This window comes from Accipiter gentilis, chromosome 6 (genome assembly GCF_929443795.1).
Source record: "Accipiter gentilis chromosome 6, bAccGen1.1, whole genome shotgun sequence".
In the NCBI taxonomy this organism is placed as follows: domain Eukaryota; kingdom Metazoa; phylum Chordata; class Aves; order Accipitriformes; family Accipitridae; genus Astur; species Astur gentilis.
The window spans coordinates 17,716,932-17,736,913 of record NC_064885.1 but is presented as its reverse complement, the minus strand read 5'-3'; the positions used below and the strand labels follow the sequence as shown (position 1 = coordinate 17,736,913).

The 19,982-nt window shown below is 42.3% G+C and overlaps 1 protein-coding gene across 1 annotated transcript in view; it reads left to right on the top strand.

Moving 5' to 3' along the window:
• The first annotated feature begins 3,861 nt into the window (after positions 1-3,861).
• Positions 3,862-19,982, top strand: part of HS6ST1 (heparan sulfate 6-O-sulfotransferase 1) — a 210,493-nt gene continuing 194,372 nt past the window's right edge. The window contains exon 1 of the mRNA XM_049802644.1: positions 3,862-4,762. Within this exon, the coding sequence (XP_049658601.1) occupies positions 4,245-4,762 (518 nt within the window). The 5' untranslated portion in view covers positions 3,862-4,244. The remainder of the gene's footprint in view (positions 4,763-19,982) is intronic.

Here is a 19,982-nt window from a genome sequence, read left to right as displayed (position 1 = left end):
GATCTGGAGTGGGAAGTCACTAGATATTTCAGTTTTATGTTAGTAAAAATGAGGAGAATTTAAGCCACTGCTAAAACTGTTCTTCTGTCGAGTGTCAAGCACAGAATAAAGGAAATTACATTGAAAAAATAAAACACGTGGAGTCCAAGTTAAGTTTTAATCTCCTAGCACCTGAGATGTGGTTTATTTTTCCTACCACTTTTTTAAGTCCGTGCTTGCATCAGTGCAGATTTAAATACAACGTGACCTTCAGTCAGTTGTTTTGGAGTTCCTGCAACTTTTGGTGTGATTTTTAAATGGATACCCAATCTGCTTGTGATGGTTAACTGTGTGGCTGATATAACCTCCTTTGTGCTGGACATGAAGGTGATGTAAAATGTTACGAATTCAGAGATGGAGTATTGCCATCTGAGGCTTGGTAGTGGAACAAGGGTCCTTTGGCAGAGTGCAGTATGAGAGTTTCCATGTGACTTACTGGGGGCTGTTACAAAGAGGGTTGAGACAGTAGATCCCAGTGTACACTTGAATGACTGTAAGTTAAGCCATTAGACAACTGAGGGTAGGATTTATGCCAGGAATGGATTGCAAAATTTATTTTTCCAAACCATGATGCAAAGGATCAGATAGACACCAAAGTGTCAAAGAACTTTCTCAGTGGGCTAAGAGGGGGTCTTCGGTTTGCATTTGCCTAGAAGAATGCAGAGAGAGGAAATCTGAAATGCATCTCCCTTAGTCCACAGGTTAGAGATAAAAACACAACTGTTTTTTTCCTCCAAGATGCTTTCTATGTAGACATTTAGTTTTTAGGCAACTCCGTGATTGCAGATTGTCACTTTCACTGCCTCACAGGATACAGAGTTCTGCTCCTGGTGCTAGTCAGATAATCTGATGAATCCCAGATGAGACATAGCAAAGCCTAGGGAAGTCTGGCCTGAGAGCAGAAGAGTCAACTTGGAAAGATGGATAATGGCTAAACACACGGTCTAGGTGAACTCAGAGAATAAGCAGGCAGTAGCAGTAGGTAACAGGAGGTAGCAGTAACAACTTGTATTTTTCAGATTTCTCATCTCTTTCCACTGTTGTTTTCAATGGAAAGGCCAGGGAAAGTATAGATCTTGTTATTTTAACTCCACTCAGATCTTCTCTGATCTAAGAAACATGCTGGTCTAAACTGGCACTGATGCAGTACTTGATGTTTAACTCCCTGTGCAGCAAAGAACTACTCTATCATTGTCTTCAGTGGAATTTTACCTAAGTATTTGCTTAAGTGATTATCATAGGTGACTCATACCTATAAGCACCTTTGAAATATCAGCATTTCAAAGCAGCATATAGAATTAGTGGGGAAGGATTCCACAGCACTGCAGTAAAAATAAAAGTGTTGACCCCAGAGCTTTGGTTTTGCGGTGTCTCCTAGGCAGGCTGCTGGGTACTTGGGTGGGTGGGTGTAGATCAGAAGGGCACAGGCATTCCCTACACTTCCAGCATGTTCGCTGTCCCCCACTTCTACATGGAAGGTGCTGCAGTAAAGAAAACAGCAGATTTTCAGCAATAACTCTCTATTTTCATTCATGGTCTGTTTATCTTTCGTGGATTGTATTTTAGTATGTTCTTTCACAAACTAACAGGCACTATACTTACCACAAATATAAATCAGTAGCAAAATCCACTGGAATATCTCCATCTATATAACTAAAGAAAAAGGCCAAAATATTTTACATCTTACAGTTAAAACAATTCATTAACAATAAATAGCTCATGTAACTGCAATTAACTTAATGGATGATTTCTTCATAGTTCTGTCATTTCTAAATATTTATATGTTTACAACCGCAGGCAAACACATTGCAATCCTAAAATCTGCTCTGCAGTTTTATGCTGCAGTGTATAGTCCAACCATGTATGTAAACCTCACGTATATGCCTATATTTCCCAAAATCATAATATAAATTTCAAACCTTTAAATAGGGTTTACACTGTGCTTCTGGATGCAGCTGAACTTTGTATATAAGAATGACATCATTGTTTCTGGGGTTATTAGCCTACATGAAAAGAGGAAAATTAGAAGCAGACTTTTAAGAGGAAAATATCAAAGAAAATAAATGGTTTGAACACAATATATGATGCTTTTGGGTGCTATAAACATTTTATTGTTGCTTGTTTGGGAAGAACTGCATAACTCACTGGGGCTCCACAATTCGTGAGTAATGAAGCCATCTCAAAATCTAGATTTATCAGTCATGGTGTTCAAATGAAAATCTGGGATCTAATTTCCTCCTAAGCCCTTATAAATTTGACCCAGTGTTTAACTATGTCTCATCTGCATGTGTTTCCTTACACTTACATAAGACACAACTTGAATTAAAAAGTGTAATTTGATGGGAATATTTTAGTGCAGGAGTACTAAAATCTAGTTGTAACTTCTATTTTAAAGAGCACTGGAAACTTAAGAAAACTGCCACCAACAGCAGTAATTACAGGAGATATAGTATTCGAGTTAGAGATTTTTTGCTAGCAATTAACAATTGTTCATATTATTAATTCTGCATAGACAATAACTCATGTCTAGATGAAGTGCCAGCATGACGGCCATTCCACTGAGCCTCACTCTGCTCTTTGACACAGGGCCACGTTTCATCCTCCATTTACAGGCAGTGGAGAGAGCCACCAGACGGTGATTTTCTGGGGTTGCCTGGACACTTTGTGGCAGTGGACCCCGCCTGCCTTTTGGCGACAGGCTGACAGATCAGCCACGGGACCCTTCTTGCACCTTCCGGAAAGGACTCTGCTCCGGTAAGGTGATTAAGCCCAGCTGTAAGCACACCAGCTGGCCTCCGTAGGTCCTTACTATACTGATCCTTGCAACAGCATTTCAGCCTGCTAACTGCTGCCCTACAGAGGGTAGTGCTATAAGCCAGCTACGTACCTGGCAGTCCCTGGGTCTTCCAGTGTTTTGCTTCATTTGCGAGACTAGTGTCTTCCAAATGAATTCTGCAACAGCACCGCTGCTGGATGGAAGGCTGCCTGACAGATCAGCAGAAAGCATTTCGCTGGGAAAGTTTTCTGTAAATAACGCCTTTGTTGGTTTTTGCCTCAACTTCACCTATTGTTATTATTTCCAAATTATGTGGCTGACGGTGTACACAGGCTTTTTCCTGCTCACAGACATCCTGCTCCTCTGTGTGACCAGAGCATTTTCCTGTTGCATCCAGTCGTGACATTGCAACTAAAGGCTTGTGGTGTCCCGTGTGGCGGCCGCAGCCGGAGCAGACGCATGTGGGAAGACCCACTCCTATATTCCCATGCAAATCTTCTTGTTACTATTAACTGTTGTTTCAGAAAGGGAGCAGAAACCTAGCCCCCGGAGGAGTGCCAAGGCTCGCTTTTGGGGATTAATTTTAAGGTGGTGGCACGCAAAGACTCCCCCCGGAAAGCGCTAAGAGCCCAGTGCTTCAGGCAGCCGCAGCCGCAGCCGCCTCGCAGCCCACCCGGGTCTGGAGTGCGAGTGATTTGAGCGGCCGCCCCGCGGGGGCCAGGGGAGCGCCGGCGAGCGGAGCGCTCCCGGCAGCCCCCGCAGCTCCGGGCCGGGCCGGGGAGCCGAGGCCGGGCAAGGCTGCAGGCGGAGCCTCCAGCTGCAGCTGGGAGCTGAGCGCAGCGCGGGCCCGCCACGGCCGCCGCCGCTCGGTGTATGCCCGCAGCCGGGCGGGCTCGGGGCGGCGCGGGCGGCGGCGCTGTGCATGCCGGGCGCGGGGCGGCGCGAGCAGGAAGCGCTCGCTCCCGGCCGAGCCGAGCCGAGCCGAGCCCGTGCGCAGCCGGCGGCGGGGGCGGGCGCTGCCGTGCCGGTGCCGCTGGGGCTGGGGCACGGCGGAGTGCCGCGGCGGAGGCAGCGGCGGGATGGGGTTGGCTTCCTGAAGCGGGGGGAGGGGGGAGGGGGCTGGTTTTGCGTTTCGGTCCCTCTCCGCCCCCCTCCCGCCCCTCTCTCCCAAGTTCGTCGCTCTGCCGCGGCCCCTCCGGAGCGGCTGGCTGCGGGCTGCCCCTGCCCCGCTCCCGGCGCTGCCCGCGGCGGGGCGGGCGGGGACGGCGGGGAGCCGAGGCAACCCAGGGAGCGGCCCGCCGCCCCCGGGGAGGCTCTGCTCCGGGGAGCAGTGGGGGGAGGCGGCTGGCAGAGGCGCCGGGCTCCGCCGCCCGCCCCCCGGCACCGCCGCCGTCTGCCCAGCGCTGGCGGCCCCGGGAGATGGTGACACATGAAGCGTGCGGGAAGGACCATGGTTGAGAGGACCAGCAAGTTCTTGCTGATCGTGGCCGTCTCGGTGTGCTTCATGCTTATCCTATACCAGTACGTGGGGCCGGGGCTGAGCCTGGGTTCCCCCAGCGGCCGCTCCTACTCGGAGGAGCTGGACCTCTTCCCCACGCCGGACCCGCACTACGTGAAGAAGTACTACTTCCCTGTGCGGGAGCTGGAGCGGGAGCTCGCCTTCGACATGAAGGGCGAGGACGTGATCGTCTTCCTGCACATCCAGAAGACCGGCGGCACCACCTTCGGCCGCCACCTGGTGCAAAACGTGCGGCTGGAGGTGCCCTGCGACTGCCGGCCCGGGCAGAAGAAGTGCACCTGCTACCGCCCCAACCGCCGGGAGACCTGGCTCTTCTCCCGCTTCTCCACGGGCTGGAGCTGTGGGCTGCACGCCGACTGGACCGAGCTCACCAACTGCGTGCCCGGAGTGCTGGACCGCCGGGAGAGCGCTACCGCCAAGACGCCCAGGTACCGGCCCACCGCCCTCCCCCGCTTCCCCGCTGCTCCTCGGGCCGCGCTCCCCTCTGACCGCCGCCGCTCGCCCGACTCCGTCCAGTGTCGAGCCCCCCTCCCGGTGCGTTGCAGCATGCTGCTAACGTGCTGTGCCCCAACCTGCCCTGAACCCTTCCTCAGCCGGTTCACCTGTCCTCCCCTCCCGTCCTCCAGGCTGTGCCCTGCACCTTCCTTCTGCATTCCCAGGCAAATAGACTGCTCTTTCCCTCCCATCTGCCTAGTACGCTGCACCCTCTCAGTCCGTGGTCTTCTGCTCTAGCAGCCTCTGTGGACCCCTTAGCAAGCGTATGTATTTGAGCCACTTACACTCTTTTGTAAACATTTGGTCTTCATCTCGGACCTCACTTGCCACCTTTTAGTAGCCATTATAACATACCCTAGGCTGAAGCTTGCCTTTGTAATCAGCTTTGCTCTGACCTGTGCACCCGTTTTCCTCCGGTTGAAATTGTTCTCCAGTGCAACTGAGGAGAGGCACATGAGCCCACCAGTCCTCGTGCTTACCTCCTTGTTTTACCCCGCTAGTCTGCCTGATGTTTTTTTTACACACTGCAGAAAACGTCCCTTAAACATCCTTTCTTATATTCCTTGCTGTTTATCTTGATGGTAGACCTGAGGTGAAACCTTCTGGGATAAGGAGCTGCCTTGTACGTGTTCCTTGTGTCTCCCTCATCTGTGCACCAGGAGAGAGGGAGAGCCATCCTCAAGCACCCCTCAGTGCATCCCCATTGAACACCCAGTGTATTTCTGCCCTCTTATCCCATATTTCTCTACCTTGGTCTCTTTATAAATTATAAATTTCAGAGGAATTTTCTGTTTGAAGTACTCTGATAAAGACAGCAGCTTATATTAAGATCTCCAAAGATAATGTTCTTTTAGCTCAGTATACCTTTGTGTCTTTCATTTCAAATGACAGGGTTTTTTTAATTGATCACTTCTTTTTAACACCATGCAAACCTTCCTTGACATATCAGTGTTTTTTTAATGACACTTTGTAATCTGTTTGCCTGAAAATTTTATTTTTAAAGGTGTCCAAGCTCTTATGCTAACATTTGTTTATGCCATATGCTTTATTTATAGGCATATTGTTAATACCATATGTAATCCCTTTAGTGAAAGGTGACCTTTAAGAAAGTATGTTTTAGCATCATAACTGTTTTCCTCTGCATTTTTTAAAAGCAGTTTTAATCATTTTTCTTTCATTGGAGCCGTGTGCGATTGCGGGGTTCTTTATTGTCTCTGTCATGATTGCTGCTGTTTTCAACCCGTTTCAGTGTTAGTCATCCAACTACTATGCTCAGATGGCTGTCATGCTGCCTGGCCCAGGAGCAGCAAACTCAAGTATGTATCTAAAGGGCTGAGTATTCAGGCTTTCCTGTGGTCTCTTATTTTACTAATAAGGTGCTTGAAAATACCTATAAGTGAAATACCCTCAGCCCTTCTAGTTGCTTTTGAGGTTTTAGTGAAGCATTGTAACGAAAAATGCACGAAGTTCAAATCTGATTCAAAAAAGAAACAAAATATTACCCGTTTTGTGATCCTTGGCACTTCCCTAGCAAACCATTAACCTTTAAAGACTGGTGTGGTTTTATGAATCGTCTCGGAGCCTATTGTGTTTCCATTGGCGATTTTGTACTAAAACCTGCTCTCTGTTCAGTATTTAACAGTCTCATCCTATTTAGCAGGGTTTTTTGTATAGGTACCTGAGAACAGGGCACTTAGGGTTGTGAAACAGCAATTAAATTCCTTACTGCAACTCATAGGAAGTTGAGAACCAGAAGCCTATTGCCTCATCTCAAACGCTTGTGAATAAAATTTTGTCATTTGTTTTGCAACATCAGGAACTGTACGCTTCTATATGTTTCTTAACTGTCTTGATTTTTTTGGATGTGCCGGAAAAATAATCGATCCTGTCCCATTCCCTCATGTCTCTGCGTATCCAGAAGTAGTTCTGCTTAATGTGCTCTCTTTACTTCCCTTAAATCTAAATTAGAACTTTGTTTTCAGCAGTGTAAGAACTATGATGTGGAAGTTTTAGGTAACCTAAGGTTTATCACCTTGGTCTGTTAAACAAAAACCAGAATTCACTGTTCACTGTATCCTGGGGATGGTTTTGGTGCAATGAACAGCTGCTGATTATTTTAATAATACTGTCCTAGGATACTCCTCTGTTGTACTGCAGTCCAGTTTAGTAGGCACCTTCTCCAAACTATTATTTATTTCATGTCTAAGAAAATTAGGAATAAGAGACAGGCAATGCTTGTTTAAAATAAAAATTTGATGGATTTTCTTTGTTAGAAAAAGGATAGTCTTGTATTATGTCCATTACACTAAGAGCAATATAACTTTATTTCTCCATTGTGACATTGGATCTCTTATGTTGAAACAGGACATGTTTTTATATAAGGCACATGCTAGAGATGCTACTGTTTTATAGTGGAACTGAACTATGAAATTATCTATCTTTCTCTTTCAAAAGGAAAAAAAAAGGAAAAGGAGCAGCAAACAACCATTGTGGCAGGGTTCACTCAGATTCTAGTATTATCCGCTCTGGGTTTTGGAGTACAGTCTTCAAATTCAGCTTTTAAAGCTAAGGTACTGGCCTCTGCATTTGCTACTTAATGTGAAGTTTAAACCTTTGTTCTTCCAACTATATGTTTATCCCCCAAAACAAAACAGCTGACTTGTGATTACAAATAAATCTGCCTTCTAGTGAACGTTGAAAAGCATGAAGGTCGTTCACAATTGCCCACATGTACAAATCATGAGCTTAAAGCTGTTAATTTTGTAAGGAATGCGGTTCTGTCACTGCACAGTGCCCTATTGCACTACATTCCATAACCTGTGCATGGTACATAAATTTACAATGCAATTGCTCTTTTTATTGTTCTGCTGTTCTGTGCTAGACTTAATGGTTAGGAGCCCTAGATTGCCAAAGACTGCTTTTTTTTTTTTTTTTTTCTTCATTCTGTCTCTCTTTTGCATTGATAGAGTAAGCAGTTGGAGATGGGTGTTTTAGCTCTAATGGGTCTGCACTCTTTAAAAACAAAACAAAACAAAAAACCCCAAACAACAAACTACTGGTTCTCCCCCCCCCTCTCCCCCCCCCCCGCTAGTGACTTTCCCTGTTTTGTATTCAAAAGACTTCTGGACAAGCACTTCTTGAAGCAAATGTTATGTTTTATACACAGCCAGTAAAAGAAAGAGATTGATTTGTTTGGGGCTGTAAAACTTGGGGCTCCAAGGAACTCTGAAGCTGGCTGTGTTTATTAGTTAAGTCACTTAGCTGCAGTTCTCTTCATGGCTTTAGTAGAGGGCAAGATTTTGGGAATGGAGGGCCTGTTTACTCCTTGTACTGTTAGGCGTAAATAATTGCTGGAAAAGACTTTTTTTTTAAAAGCAGTAATACTAGGGTGCGGGCTTTGAGTCATCATGACGACAATATTTCAGAAAGCAGAGGCTAAGCAGTTTCTGTGAACTGCTCCCTTAAATTTCTCTCACCTAAAACTGCAAGAGATTGAATCTCTTCAGTTGATTTTGAAAAAAAGCCAAACTCAGTTCTTTAATTTGACTTCTAGAATTAGAAAAATCTATTAAGTGATCCACTAGTAACTTGTCTGTCTCCTCTGTTAAAGGACTGAATGAAAGCCCTTAGAGGTGTTGGAAAGGTTCCCTTGTTAGCCTTTGGAGGAATCATGATTCAATGCCCTGGCTGCATCCTTCTTCCGTGCTGCTAACACAAGAGCAGAGCTAGGTGTTCTGAAGTTGTCCTTGTACGGTACTTCATGCGTGAGCTTGACTCTAATGTAATGTGCTGCGGGAACAATAAAACAAACAAATTATGCTGAAGGAATTCTACGTGCTTCCTCTCCTACCTCTTCTCAAAAAAAACCCCAAAAACCCAACAAACCACAAAAAAACAAAACAAAAAAAAAAACAACAAAAAAACCCCCCAGACAACCCAGTCTTTGTTGCTATCCTACTGGTTTCTTCTGCCTCATGAAAACAAAAGCATCTAAGCTGGCATTTTCCTGAAGACATGTTATGCACATGGAAAGTATTTTAAGGCATACAGCTCCTTTAAAACTATGTTTTGTGCAAGCTGCCTGTTGCTGTGGGGAACCCATCTCCTTGGTAGAGTGTTGGGCGGGCATTGCTGGCTCTGTGCTCACCCAGCTCACATGCATGCTCTGCCTTCTGTTAAGCTGTTTCAAGCACCAGGTAGATTTATTTATTTTTTTCATGAGCCCCCTCAAGACACTAGCTTAGTCTTGGCTTTATGTATGTGTTTCTGTGCTAGTCTGTGATAGCAGTTTGGTTTCTGAGTTCATCTATGGACAAAAAAATTGACAAAAGTTTTATTTAGTGATTTTAAAAGCATGTGCATTCTTCCCATTTCAATATTTTTTCTCAAGATTTCATATGCTTTAGAAATAAAAAAATGGTAATCTACATACTTTTATGTAAGAAATCTGGCAGGTTAGTAAAACCTGCTGTTAAACAGATCAGTCCAAGTTTTAGAATCCCTCTGTTAAGCTATTTACAGCTTATGTTTTGGGTTGGTTTTGGGTTTTGGTTTTTTTTTAAAGAAACAATTAACAGGGCTCAGCAGTTTGTTAGTTTGATTTTTCTGACGTGTGAACTTTCACAGCTTCTAACCACATATCTGTCCCTTTGCAGGGATCTGTTCTTGATGAGGTTTTTATTATATGTGTGCTTAGAAGCTGCAGAGACACATTGTCAAGAGACCAACTGTTTGAGAATGAAAGGCTTTACCAAATTGTTTTTATAATATTAGCACTTTTTAAAAGCTTAGGCTTATCATTCTTTGTGGATCTGTGTGTGCTGGGGGTTGTGAAATACCTGTCTGCAGGGAGCAAGGGGCATTTTTTCCAGTCACCTGTTCAACTCAGATGAGTTTCTCTTAAAGACTGGTGGGGAAATATCAATATAAAGCTATTTTCAGTAGCCTAATTCTTCTTTCAAATCTGTAGCATGTGGTGTGTTTTAAAGCCTGCTAGTCTGATATGAAACCTTTTGCACCTGGTTGCGCTTACCTGTAAAGCCAGGTTGCTCCTTCAGAGCCAAACCATTCTGAAGGGCCAGATAGGTTTATAGTGAAAACCTTTAAATTTGACGTAGGAACTAAATGTGGCTTAAAGGTGGAACTCTTCAAGTAGCTGCCTTAAGTTTGAGCTACTGTATATATCTGAGCTTAAGACTTTTGGCTAGTATACCAGGTTTAATTACTCTTACTATTTTTTTTTCTTTTGCTGGAAAAGCAAAAGGATGTGTCCTTAGATATGTCCCCACTTGAGTGTATACCTATACTAACCTGATTTTGCAAAACTATGCATTTGGCTGTTTTTCATTAATCTTTAAACAAAAGTTGCGTCATAACATAGTAATTTTGTTTTTCTGCTTAGAAGTTTGCAAACACTCTTTACCTAGAGCTCAGATTTTGCCTTTTTGCCCTTATCATTTCCCACTCTACAAATAAAATGCCAAACAGAGGGTTTGTTCTCTATCACTCATTGAGCAATTTTAGTGTACCTGTATCTCTTCCAAACTGATGTGATCTTGAGCAGTGCCACCTTGTGAACTTCATGTCACATCTTGAAAGAAATCCGTGATTTAAGAAAATTGGAGTTCCTTAGTGCTGTAGGGGCTTTAGATGAAAAATAATGTGTGATCTGCAAGTATGAATTTGATGTTGCCTGATAGAACAGCTGCAGACTTACCTGGTGTGACTGGGTTGAAACCTCTTCCCTGCAAGAGACTGGTGAAGGTCTTTAGTTGGATATTAGAACGCGAACTGGAAGAGGTCGTATTACCTCTTAAGAAAGCACTGCTAGAGGAGATTATGTTATAATTTGGAGATTATTACAATACTGCCTTCCCTCTGGGCCATCTGTTCCTTCTAGGAAGGAGGAAGAGATTAGCCTCCTCTTGTGGCCTCTTCCTTCATTGATTTGCAGGGTTAGATTTAATGGGTTTGTTCAGTCAGCAGAAGCTTTTGGCTGCCTGTTGTAGAAATTGGAGGAGTGTAACCTGGGACCTGTTTTCTAGAAAGTAATTAGGATATGCAGGCACAGAGTTATTTAAGAAAACTTCTTTGTGAGTTCATTTCATTGGTGAAATTGATGTGCCTTATCTGAGTCATTTGTATGCAATGCCCACATTTCCGGCTCTCATAGGAGTCCTAGATGACTCCTTGCCAATATGTTCCCAAGCCAAATGTTAGTCACAACAGCAACAAGCAGAGCCACAGAAGAATCATATTAGAGATTAGTGGAAGGGGTTGTGGTTGTGGCTGTGGTATTCTAGTTACTTTGACCTGGAAGCAAAGGGTGACTGTACAGATAAACGCACCTGATTTTAAATTCAGTGAGGAATATCTGGCTTATTGAATGTATTGCACACATTCTGAGTTTCTCTACTGTACATCCTGCTGTCTTTTACAGATTATGGCTTTTGTACATCTCAAAAAGAGGGAAAGCAGCGTGGACAATTGCCTTCAGTCAGTCATAGAACCAAGGTCACTGCTTTCTGCCTCCTTATTTTAAACTTCCAGTTATTTGGCAGCAACTTTACCAAATTTGTGGTAGTAATGCTTTAAATAGGTAATATTTTTGTCAGTGAACACTTGGGCTTGTGCTTCCTTTAGAAAGCCAAAGTGGCATACTCTTAACTCCACAAAGCTTATCTTTGTTTATGCTTGTATTTCCAGAAAGTATTAAAGCAGAGAGAAATTTTACATTATTGACTGAAATTGTGCTTTGTCAAGCAAATATGAAGCATGGTCTTTAATCCCTAGTAATCACAGTTGTGATAGATGCCAAGTCAAGATTTTTTGATGGAGTCTTGCTTGATGTGGATGGAAGGGAATGATACTTAAACATCATGAGCAAATGTCTTTCTAAACAAAGATGTTAGTGTGTTTAAATAGTACATGAAGCACAGGAGGAACGCAGAGCTGAAGTAATCCATTACAAATTCTTTTGTTTCTGAAATGGTGGTTGACCTTAAAAAAAAAAATCTCTATTTTTCTAAAGGAATTGAAGTAGAATTGATGAGGAAAAAATAACCACGAGCATAGATTCAAGGCGACACAGTTTGTGTAATCGCTGTTTGATGTATTTTTGTTCACCCTTCTATTTCCGTAACAGAGTACTCTGCTGAAAATCCAGTCTGCGAATCTCTCTGAAGAGTCCTTTGGAGATTATTGCCACAAAGACACAAAGAGCCTCAAACACCTCCATACAGTAGCATGTCAAGTTTCAGATCTGAAGAGGATGCTTCAGATAGTCTTGTGTGTTATTGCCAAAGGAGGAGCTATTTACTATTTACCAATGTGTCGTATTGGAGCCTGAGATCTCTCATGACTGGAAAATGTGTTTTCAGGAAAGGTCCATGCAGAGACAGGTCGTCAAATGAAAAGCACATCACGTACTTAATAGGGTTTAGTTTTTCCTGCTTGTATTAAATGGCATACATCCATTTTCATTTCTGTGCTTAGCCTCAGAAGTATGATATACTATATGGAATTCTGCTTCATCCCTACAAACTGCTGAGTAGAGCTAAGGATATGAAATATTCTGGGGCTTCTCTGTTCCAATGATGCATCCAGAAAGGATTAAGAAACTCCTGTTGTCCACCTCTAACCGTAACCTGTATTTCTTAGGAGTACTAATTGTATAGCTCTTTAACCTGTATATCTCAAAGCCTCTTACAAAGTATATAGTAAATAGCACCTGGTGTTATATTCATTCACAACCTTAAACAGCTCTGAAGTGGCTTGTCTTAAAGCTGGCTTTGACGATAAGTGTCAGACTTACATATTAATGTACAGACCTTTCCTGCCCAGTGACTTTCTCGCTTTCAGAAGCAACTGGTTTCTTAGCATGTTATTACTACTTTGCTCTGTACTTCCCTTCCTTCCACCCTATTAATGGTAAATGCTACATAATAGCTCGCCTATGTTTTTATAGAGGAAATATTTCCCAATTTCCTGCCAATTTAAACAAGAAAACGGTGATTCACAATTAACTTTTCATGGTCTGACTCTGTGTTTTGCCTCATAACTAATCTCCAGCCTATTAAGCAGAGATTCTTTGATTGCACCTCACTGCAGATTGAAATATTATCATTCCTTTATGGAGCTCTTCTATGTGAGGGGGGAGACCTCTGAGCTTCCTGACCCACTTTTGCATTTTTGTTCTTAAAATATACCAAATTTCCTTTTTGGTTAATGCTGATCTTGAAGTACTAACAAGATGATTTCAGATTTTTCTGGCCAAATAACGTTAGAGTTTCAAAATGCCTGGTAACTTTTCATTATCTAATTTCAGACATGTTGAAAGGGGCCTGGTTTCTGGACAAGTGCTAAAGAGGTAAAAGTGCTGCCTTCTAAAAACTCCTTCCACATATTGGAGTTACTGTACATTTTAGCCTTAGTTCTTGTTTTAATTAGACATGCACACATATAAGACCTGATTACAGGGAAATATTCAGTGACTTTTGAAAGAAGGTTTTATGAAGAGCATGCATTGTTCTTTCCTTTTTTATCTTAAATAGCTTAAAGAAAAAAAGTATTTTTTGTATTTTTTCTCTCAGTTGTCTCAGAAAATTTAAAATTTCTGACAAACAAATCCTGTAAAAATACAGTTGACTTTGTTGTTGTTGTTGACTGTTTTCTTTTGCTGCCATGACCCCCTTGCTCTCAGTAAAGGTTTTAGTTAGGATACCTGTGACCCTATATCAAAGCGTTGGGAAAAAAATCAATGCCTCATAGCTAAGACAAACAACAGCAGTGTGCTGACTCACCAGTTTCCTGACAGGTTTTGCTTTCCTAGTGGAGATGGGGAAAGAACAAGGAGCACAAGAATCGCAGAGTATAATCATAATCAGTCAACCATCCCTTCTTTTAACATGCCTTAAATCATAAAAGGCAGGATTACCTTGTTCTGTTCTTTGCCTCTTTTTCTTTTCTTTCTTGCCACCTGTACCTTTTTTTAGGTCTTTGAAAGAGAAAAGACAAATGTGACTTGGGTAGTTCTGCAAGGAGGAAGATTGAACAGATTTATCCTGGCTGCTGAAGCAAGTACAGTAGGGGTCATTTAGATGAAAACCCCCATTAAGGGAAATACTTCAGCCATTGTATACTGTACAGGAAAGCCAGTACATATGCATAGGAGCCTTTTCAGATAAGGAAGTGCCTTAGCCTCTTTTCTAGGGGGATAAAACTGGAACTTCTTGTTCCATGCATCCGAGTGGAGTTTCCATCACTGATTATACTGTTGTGGCTGGTGGTATTATTTGCAACACATCCAAAATAAATCATCTTGAGCCTTTTTTTTCCCCTGAAGTTTTCCTTTGATTTATTTGGCCAGATTTCCATATGTGTTTAAAAATGACAGCATCTTTCTAGTGTGTACATAGCCTGACTCCAGTAGAGCCTTAGACCTGGCCAAAGACTTCACCAGTAATTTCGCCATTGTTGTAGTGAGGTCCTGTATTTTTAACAACCATATTGTGTTACATGTATCAGGATTCCTACCATTGCTACCAGTAGCTTTGGTTTTGAAATGTAGTGTTACACTAAAGACCAATGACTCAATATTGCCCTTCTTTATTCAAGCCATTATTTGGGCGCAGCTCTTTTACTGTGCCAACAGGCTTTGTCTGAGCAGTGTGTTATTTCTTCATAATACCTGAACAACCTTTATTTTCCATCCCCTGAACTAACACTTTTCCTCCAGGTTGGCATCTTCTTGTGCCTTGATTACTTCAATACTATCTTCCTGAACTTGATGAATTAAATCTTCCTCTTTCACTTTAGAGATCTCCTACTGCCTAACCTTTCTCACTCTCATGACTTACTAGAAGTAGGACTTGAACTCTGAATCAGCCAGTAGTCCCCACTTCCATCCCAGCTTGAATTTTCAGGCAAATTCAGTCACACTTTCTAACATGCTCAATCTTCTTATCAAGGGAGAAGTCTCCTGTGTTGAAATGCAAAGTTCCTTGGTTGTTGTTCACGACTGAGAGCTCATAGACCTGTGCTGTTATACACATGCAAAAGGTTAGCATTGGTATTTTGATTAGACACCCTCAGAAATGTTTGGTGCTGAAGCAGGAGTTGAAATGCTAGGGTCCTTTTCTGTCATATGCTTAGTTTACTTTAAGGCTGTGTCATCTTTGCTTAGATGCCCATGACTTGACTCTTCATGCTGTGAGGTGTGTAAGCCATGGTCGAAGTAGTTTCCTATTCCCAGAAAGTCCTACAATGTGCTCCAAACCACCTGATTGCTTTTTGGGTGCTTCTAAAGTAATCACTTAATAAGTGAAATCAGCTATATTTTCTTAGAAAAGGAAAATGTGTTTTAATAAGATGTATTACTCTTTGAATGCTTTATAATCTTGCAAGATACCACATGCTTTGTTATATTAAATTAATTCAGAAAAGGATGAGATAATTTACTTAAACCTGTGCTTATGGTTTTGGCTTTTTTAAACCAAGGTTTCTCCCCATAACTCTGTGTGATCATCATCTTCTACCTTTCTTAGTCATGATGTGTATGTAGTCCATTTACCATTCTCATCCATTTAAGAGTTTCTGAAGCTGAGTAGACTAGCAGCTTGAGGCCTAACATGGCAGAAAGCAACTACAAAATGTCCCATGCTTTCTATATTTACTTCGCAGACTTCTTAGGATGAAGAGGATGGTCATACTCCAGTTCTGTGAACCCCATGTGTTCCAGAATATGAAAAGAAAATTCATGCATCTATTTTCAAATGCTGGTTGTGTCTTGAGATTTTTATTTGGGGTTTCTTTTTGTTCAGATTCTTGAAGAGCCCCTTTTTTAATAGGTCGGAAAGTTTTAAGCTTACAAAATGTAACTATGCCAACATCAGAAACAACTTAATCTCAACAGTCAAATTTAATACAGTCAGTACACTTAAATCTTTTCAGTGAGGTACTGCTGTTTTAGGATGAGCCTCTAACACTGCTCAGAAAGGGTTGCTTTCATGACTTTTACTAAATTGGATGAAGCTGACACCTATTTATGCAGCCAGTCATACGCAGCAAACGCATGTATTACAGAAACTGAAAATTAGCCAATTACTATTTTTTAAAGCATTTACACTTTAATAGCCAGTTACCAATTTTCAACCCCAAGTGTTCAGTCAGGCTTCAAGCACACAAGTGCGCTAGCAGTTTATATGAGAGCATCATTTTCTTTTTTTAAGAAAATGCCAGCTCCAAATATTGAAATGAGAAAACAAAAATCACTGAACAATACATGAGTTTTGATTTTAAAAAATAACCTTGTCATTGACCATTTCTAATAAAAGAGGGCTAGCTATAGGCAATCTCTTACGTGTGACTTGGGCATGTCAAGGAGGGACTGAAAAACAGCTACCACAATTCTATTAGTATGAACTCAGGTTTGGTCATATGTCATGAGGACTGATGTGACTCCCACCAAAAAGGAAGTATCAGGAGGTTGTTCGATGGCTATGGCTGGAAGAGTTGTACTTAACTTCTGGTTGTAAAAGGAGCACCTGAGGTTGGGGATAGAAGATCAAGATAATCAGTCCATAATTGAGGATGAGGGGAAAAAAGAAGAAACCACACATACCTTGTGTTGACTAGGATTTTCAGGTGTTAGATGGTTTGTTAGGTACCAATAAAGCTTTTTGTTAAATAGCCATAAAGTCTTTGATCTTAGTGAAGACATAGTTTGAATTTCTCACCTTTCTTTCCACCAAATTTCTTTGCCTTGAGAGTTCTGTAGGATTTGACACTGAAACTGTGTGTAGTTGTTTAAAAGAATAATATTGGACTATGACATGCAAGAAGAATACTCGAAAAGTCTAATGTGAGTAAATATAGTATGTGAGACATCTAGCTTAGTAAATGTGAAAGGCATTTGTCCCTGATTTCTAAAACATATTTAGATCTTTCAACTGGCAACTGCTAAGAATATATTTTTATAATATGATTTAGGCAACTTCTTGGAAGAATAATTTGGCAAGTTCTGTGTAACTTCTAAACTTTTTCCTCAGTGTCTTAGCTGCCTTGGGACAACTGAAAAGATCGTGGATTTGCCTTCAGCTAGTCTGAAGGTTTTCCATGCTGTGACATGCTGCTTATAGCAGCTTCTGTGATGTAGAGATGCATTAAAGAAGAAAGGTGTCTTTGCCTGAAAGCCTAATCAAAGCTCAAGGGAGGCTTCAAAAAATCAGGATTAGTGCTTTGAAATGGATTAACTTGCAGTGGCTGTGATACAGAAGTTTTACACAGTCCTTTCAGTTTTCTCAGTTTGGGAAACAGGTTCCTGTGTGATAAGCCAGCAGCGTGGTAAATGAGTGGATCACTGTGGCCAAACACGGTGTAGCATGAGGGAGAAGAATCACATATCCTTGCTGCCTGGAGGTAGCTGGCTGGCTTTGAGTGTCCTGGAGTGTCCTGCTTGCTCAAGCAGGGGCTGAAGCCGTATCACTTCCGTGGGCCTGTCGGCCAGATGTTTGTATCTGTCAGGTCTTCCTTGAACTTCTTTTCTCAGAAACATTACTGAAGATTTCTCTGGATTATGCTTATGCTAGCAGTTCTTATCTAGGTGTTAACCTGCCGATGACAGCAGTTCCTGCTAAGAAATATTCCTGTAGTTAGCTGAAATGTTTCCACGGTGCTTATAACAGTAGCTGTCGGCAGGAGAAATACACTTGTTTTGTCTGAATCTTTGAAATTGGCTGACGAAAACGGTTTTGTTTACAGCATTTCACCAGCTGGAAAGCAGTAGGAAATTGTCCATCCCATTTCCATCCCAGCAAAAGGCCCAGCCAGGAGTGTGGAAGTTGTGTATTACAAAAGCTGGATTGTTGCCCATGTTATTAGGTACTTCAGGGAAGCTCGTAGGAACCGTTCTTAACCTGGCTGGCTGTCCCATCTTGCTCAGGCAAGCTTTTATGTTTATGTGACAATGCTAAGACTGGGTTATGCTCACTATTTGCACGGCCAGCTTTTATGTTGCTAAACTGTAAGGTGATACACGCAGGGGGCGGAGGGATGCGGGCTTTTGTAACTGTTCAGCACAGGGTTTGTATTCCTCCCAAACAGTTCAGCTCTCAAGTGCGGGGGTTGCTTCTCTCATGACCCCTGGGGGAACCATGCATTGTTCCCCGCTCTCTGTCTCGAAAGCTGTTAAGAGAGCTTATCCTTTGTGGCTGGCACAGGACAGCAGCATGTGAAGGAAGCAGCACCAGCGTCAAACTCTCTGGTGTACAAATAGGGAAGAACCTGGGTGTCAGTTTGTATTTGTGAATAGCGCAGGCATCATCTCTAAAAGGCAGCAGAGAACTTTTTGCATACTTTTCATATCCAGGGAAAGTGCTACTTGCCACCTGACCTGAAGCATTTTAACAATAGTTATTTTTTATTGTATTATCTGTTGCACCTATCGCCTTGCAGCCCTTTTGAAATAGGTTGTCTGCACAAAAATGGAGAAATGTTTATGTCCCATTAGTTTCCCAGTCTTGAAACCACAGATGACAAAGCCAGTACCTAGTAAAGGTATGTAAGGGCTTTTGTTCTTGAAGACCATATACATTGGATGTGTATGTGTGCATACTGTTTCTTCAAATTCCTCTGCAGTATAACTGTTAATCCCTATGCCATGCTGAGCTGGGGTATATGTGTTCTTTTTATATAAATGCAGAAACAAAGGCAAAGGTTAAACTGCTTCCCATGGGATATGCCAGGACACCAAATCTAGGATTACAGTATACGCATGTTGAGTGCTCCTCCATGTGCTTACATGGTAGGTTATGGCTCACCACAAGGAGGGTTCCATCTTTCCTGTCTCAGGATCTGCCCAAGGCGTGGCTTGGATTGGACTGTGTAACAAGGTAACTGTGAGATTTCCCATCAATCAGATGCTGTACGTAAAGATCTTCTAAATCAGTTTTCTAAGTATCCTGAAACAAATGCAGAAGTAAATCTTGCAGACTGTCAACAGCATGACTATTTCCATTTGGAAATGACTTCCCCCCTGAAGCTTTCTCTCAAAAGTTCTTCACGATGAGAGCATTTTCTTCCTGGCGCTCTAGCTAATGTTGGAGGGGGAGGACTTGACACTTGAGGTGTAGTTGGACTATAATGGCAATATAAATCACAATAGGAAGTGTGTAACTGCAATTTATAAAACTTGCTGGATGATCAATAGTTTCTCCTGTATACTGTGTGGATAGCGGTTGGCTATGATAAAGCACTGGTTGTCAGTGTAACACCCAGCTGGAAATCTTGCAGAAATTGAAGGATGGATTCTCTGAACATTTGGGAGATGTGGGATGCTTGGTCTGCCAAATACTTCAGGCAGGATGAATCCACCCCTTTCCTAACTAGGATATTTCCTGACTTAGGAAGTTATTTGGGGATTGTAATGAAAAATCTGTTTTCTGGATTGAAGCCTGGCCAATCCCAAATCTGGAAATAACTGCTCATGAGAACAAAAAGAACAGTTATATTTATCAGCTAGACTATCGTGGGTAAGCAAGATTTAGAGAGTTTTGCCTAGCGTAGAAAGGATCTGAGAACAGCTTTCTCTTATGGAAGTCAGTAGAATTACTTACACACTGAGGAATTTATATGGCTCTACTCCTTTTCATGGGAATAGGTGTTTGTGTTGGGATGTTTGTGAAAGTTTAATGCATCTATTTTAACTCGGTTTGGTTTAAACTCAAGCAGGATCCTGTGTCTGCATGAACCATGACATCTTGAATTATTCTGAAAATAATTTCGTAATCTGTGCAAAAAAACCAACCCTAGCATAGATCGGAACCAGAGCTAGTGAATTGCAAAGGTGTCAGCAATTAAGTTCTTGGGTACTTCAGGATTTACTGTATAGTGCATACTGCTGCAATATCCCTGTTTCAAAAAGAAAAACTTACTTCCATGCGAAGTGGTCTCTCTGGGGTCAGTGAGGAGAGCATATGGGGTGGGAAATGACTGGGTGTTAACAACTTCCCACAGGATAAAGCACAAACAGTCCTCCCTTCAAACAAATCCGGTTACTGAGTGTGAGTAGGAACTCCGAATCTTAGTGGATTTCTGCAATTAAGAATACAGGCCTCGTGCTCCAGAAAATAATTAACCAAGTGTTTATAGTGGTGA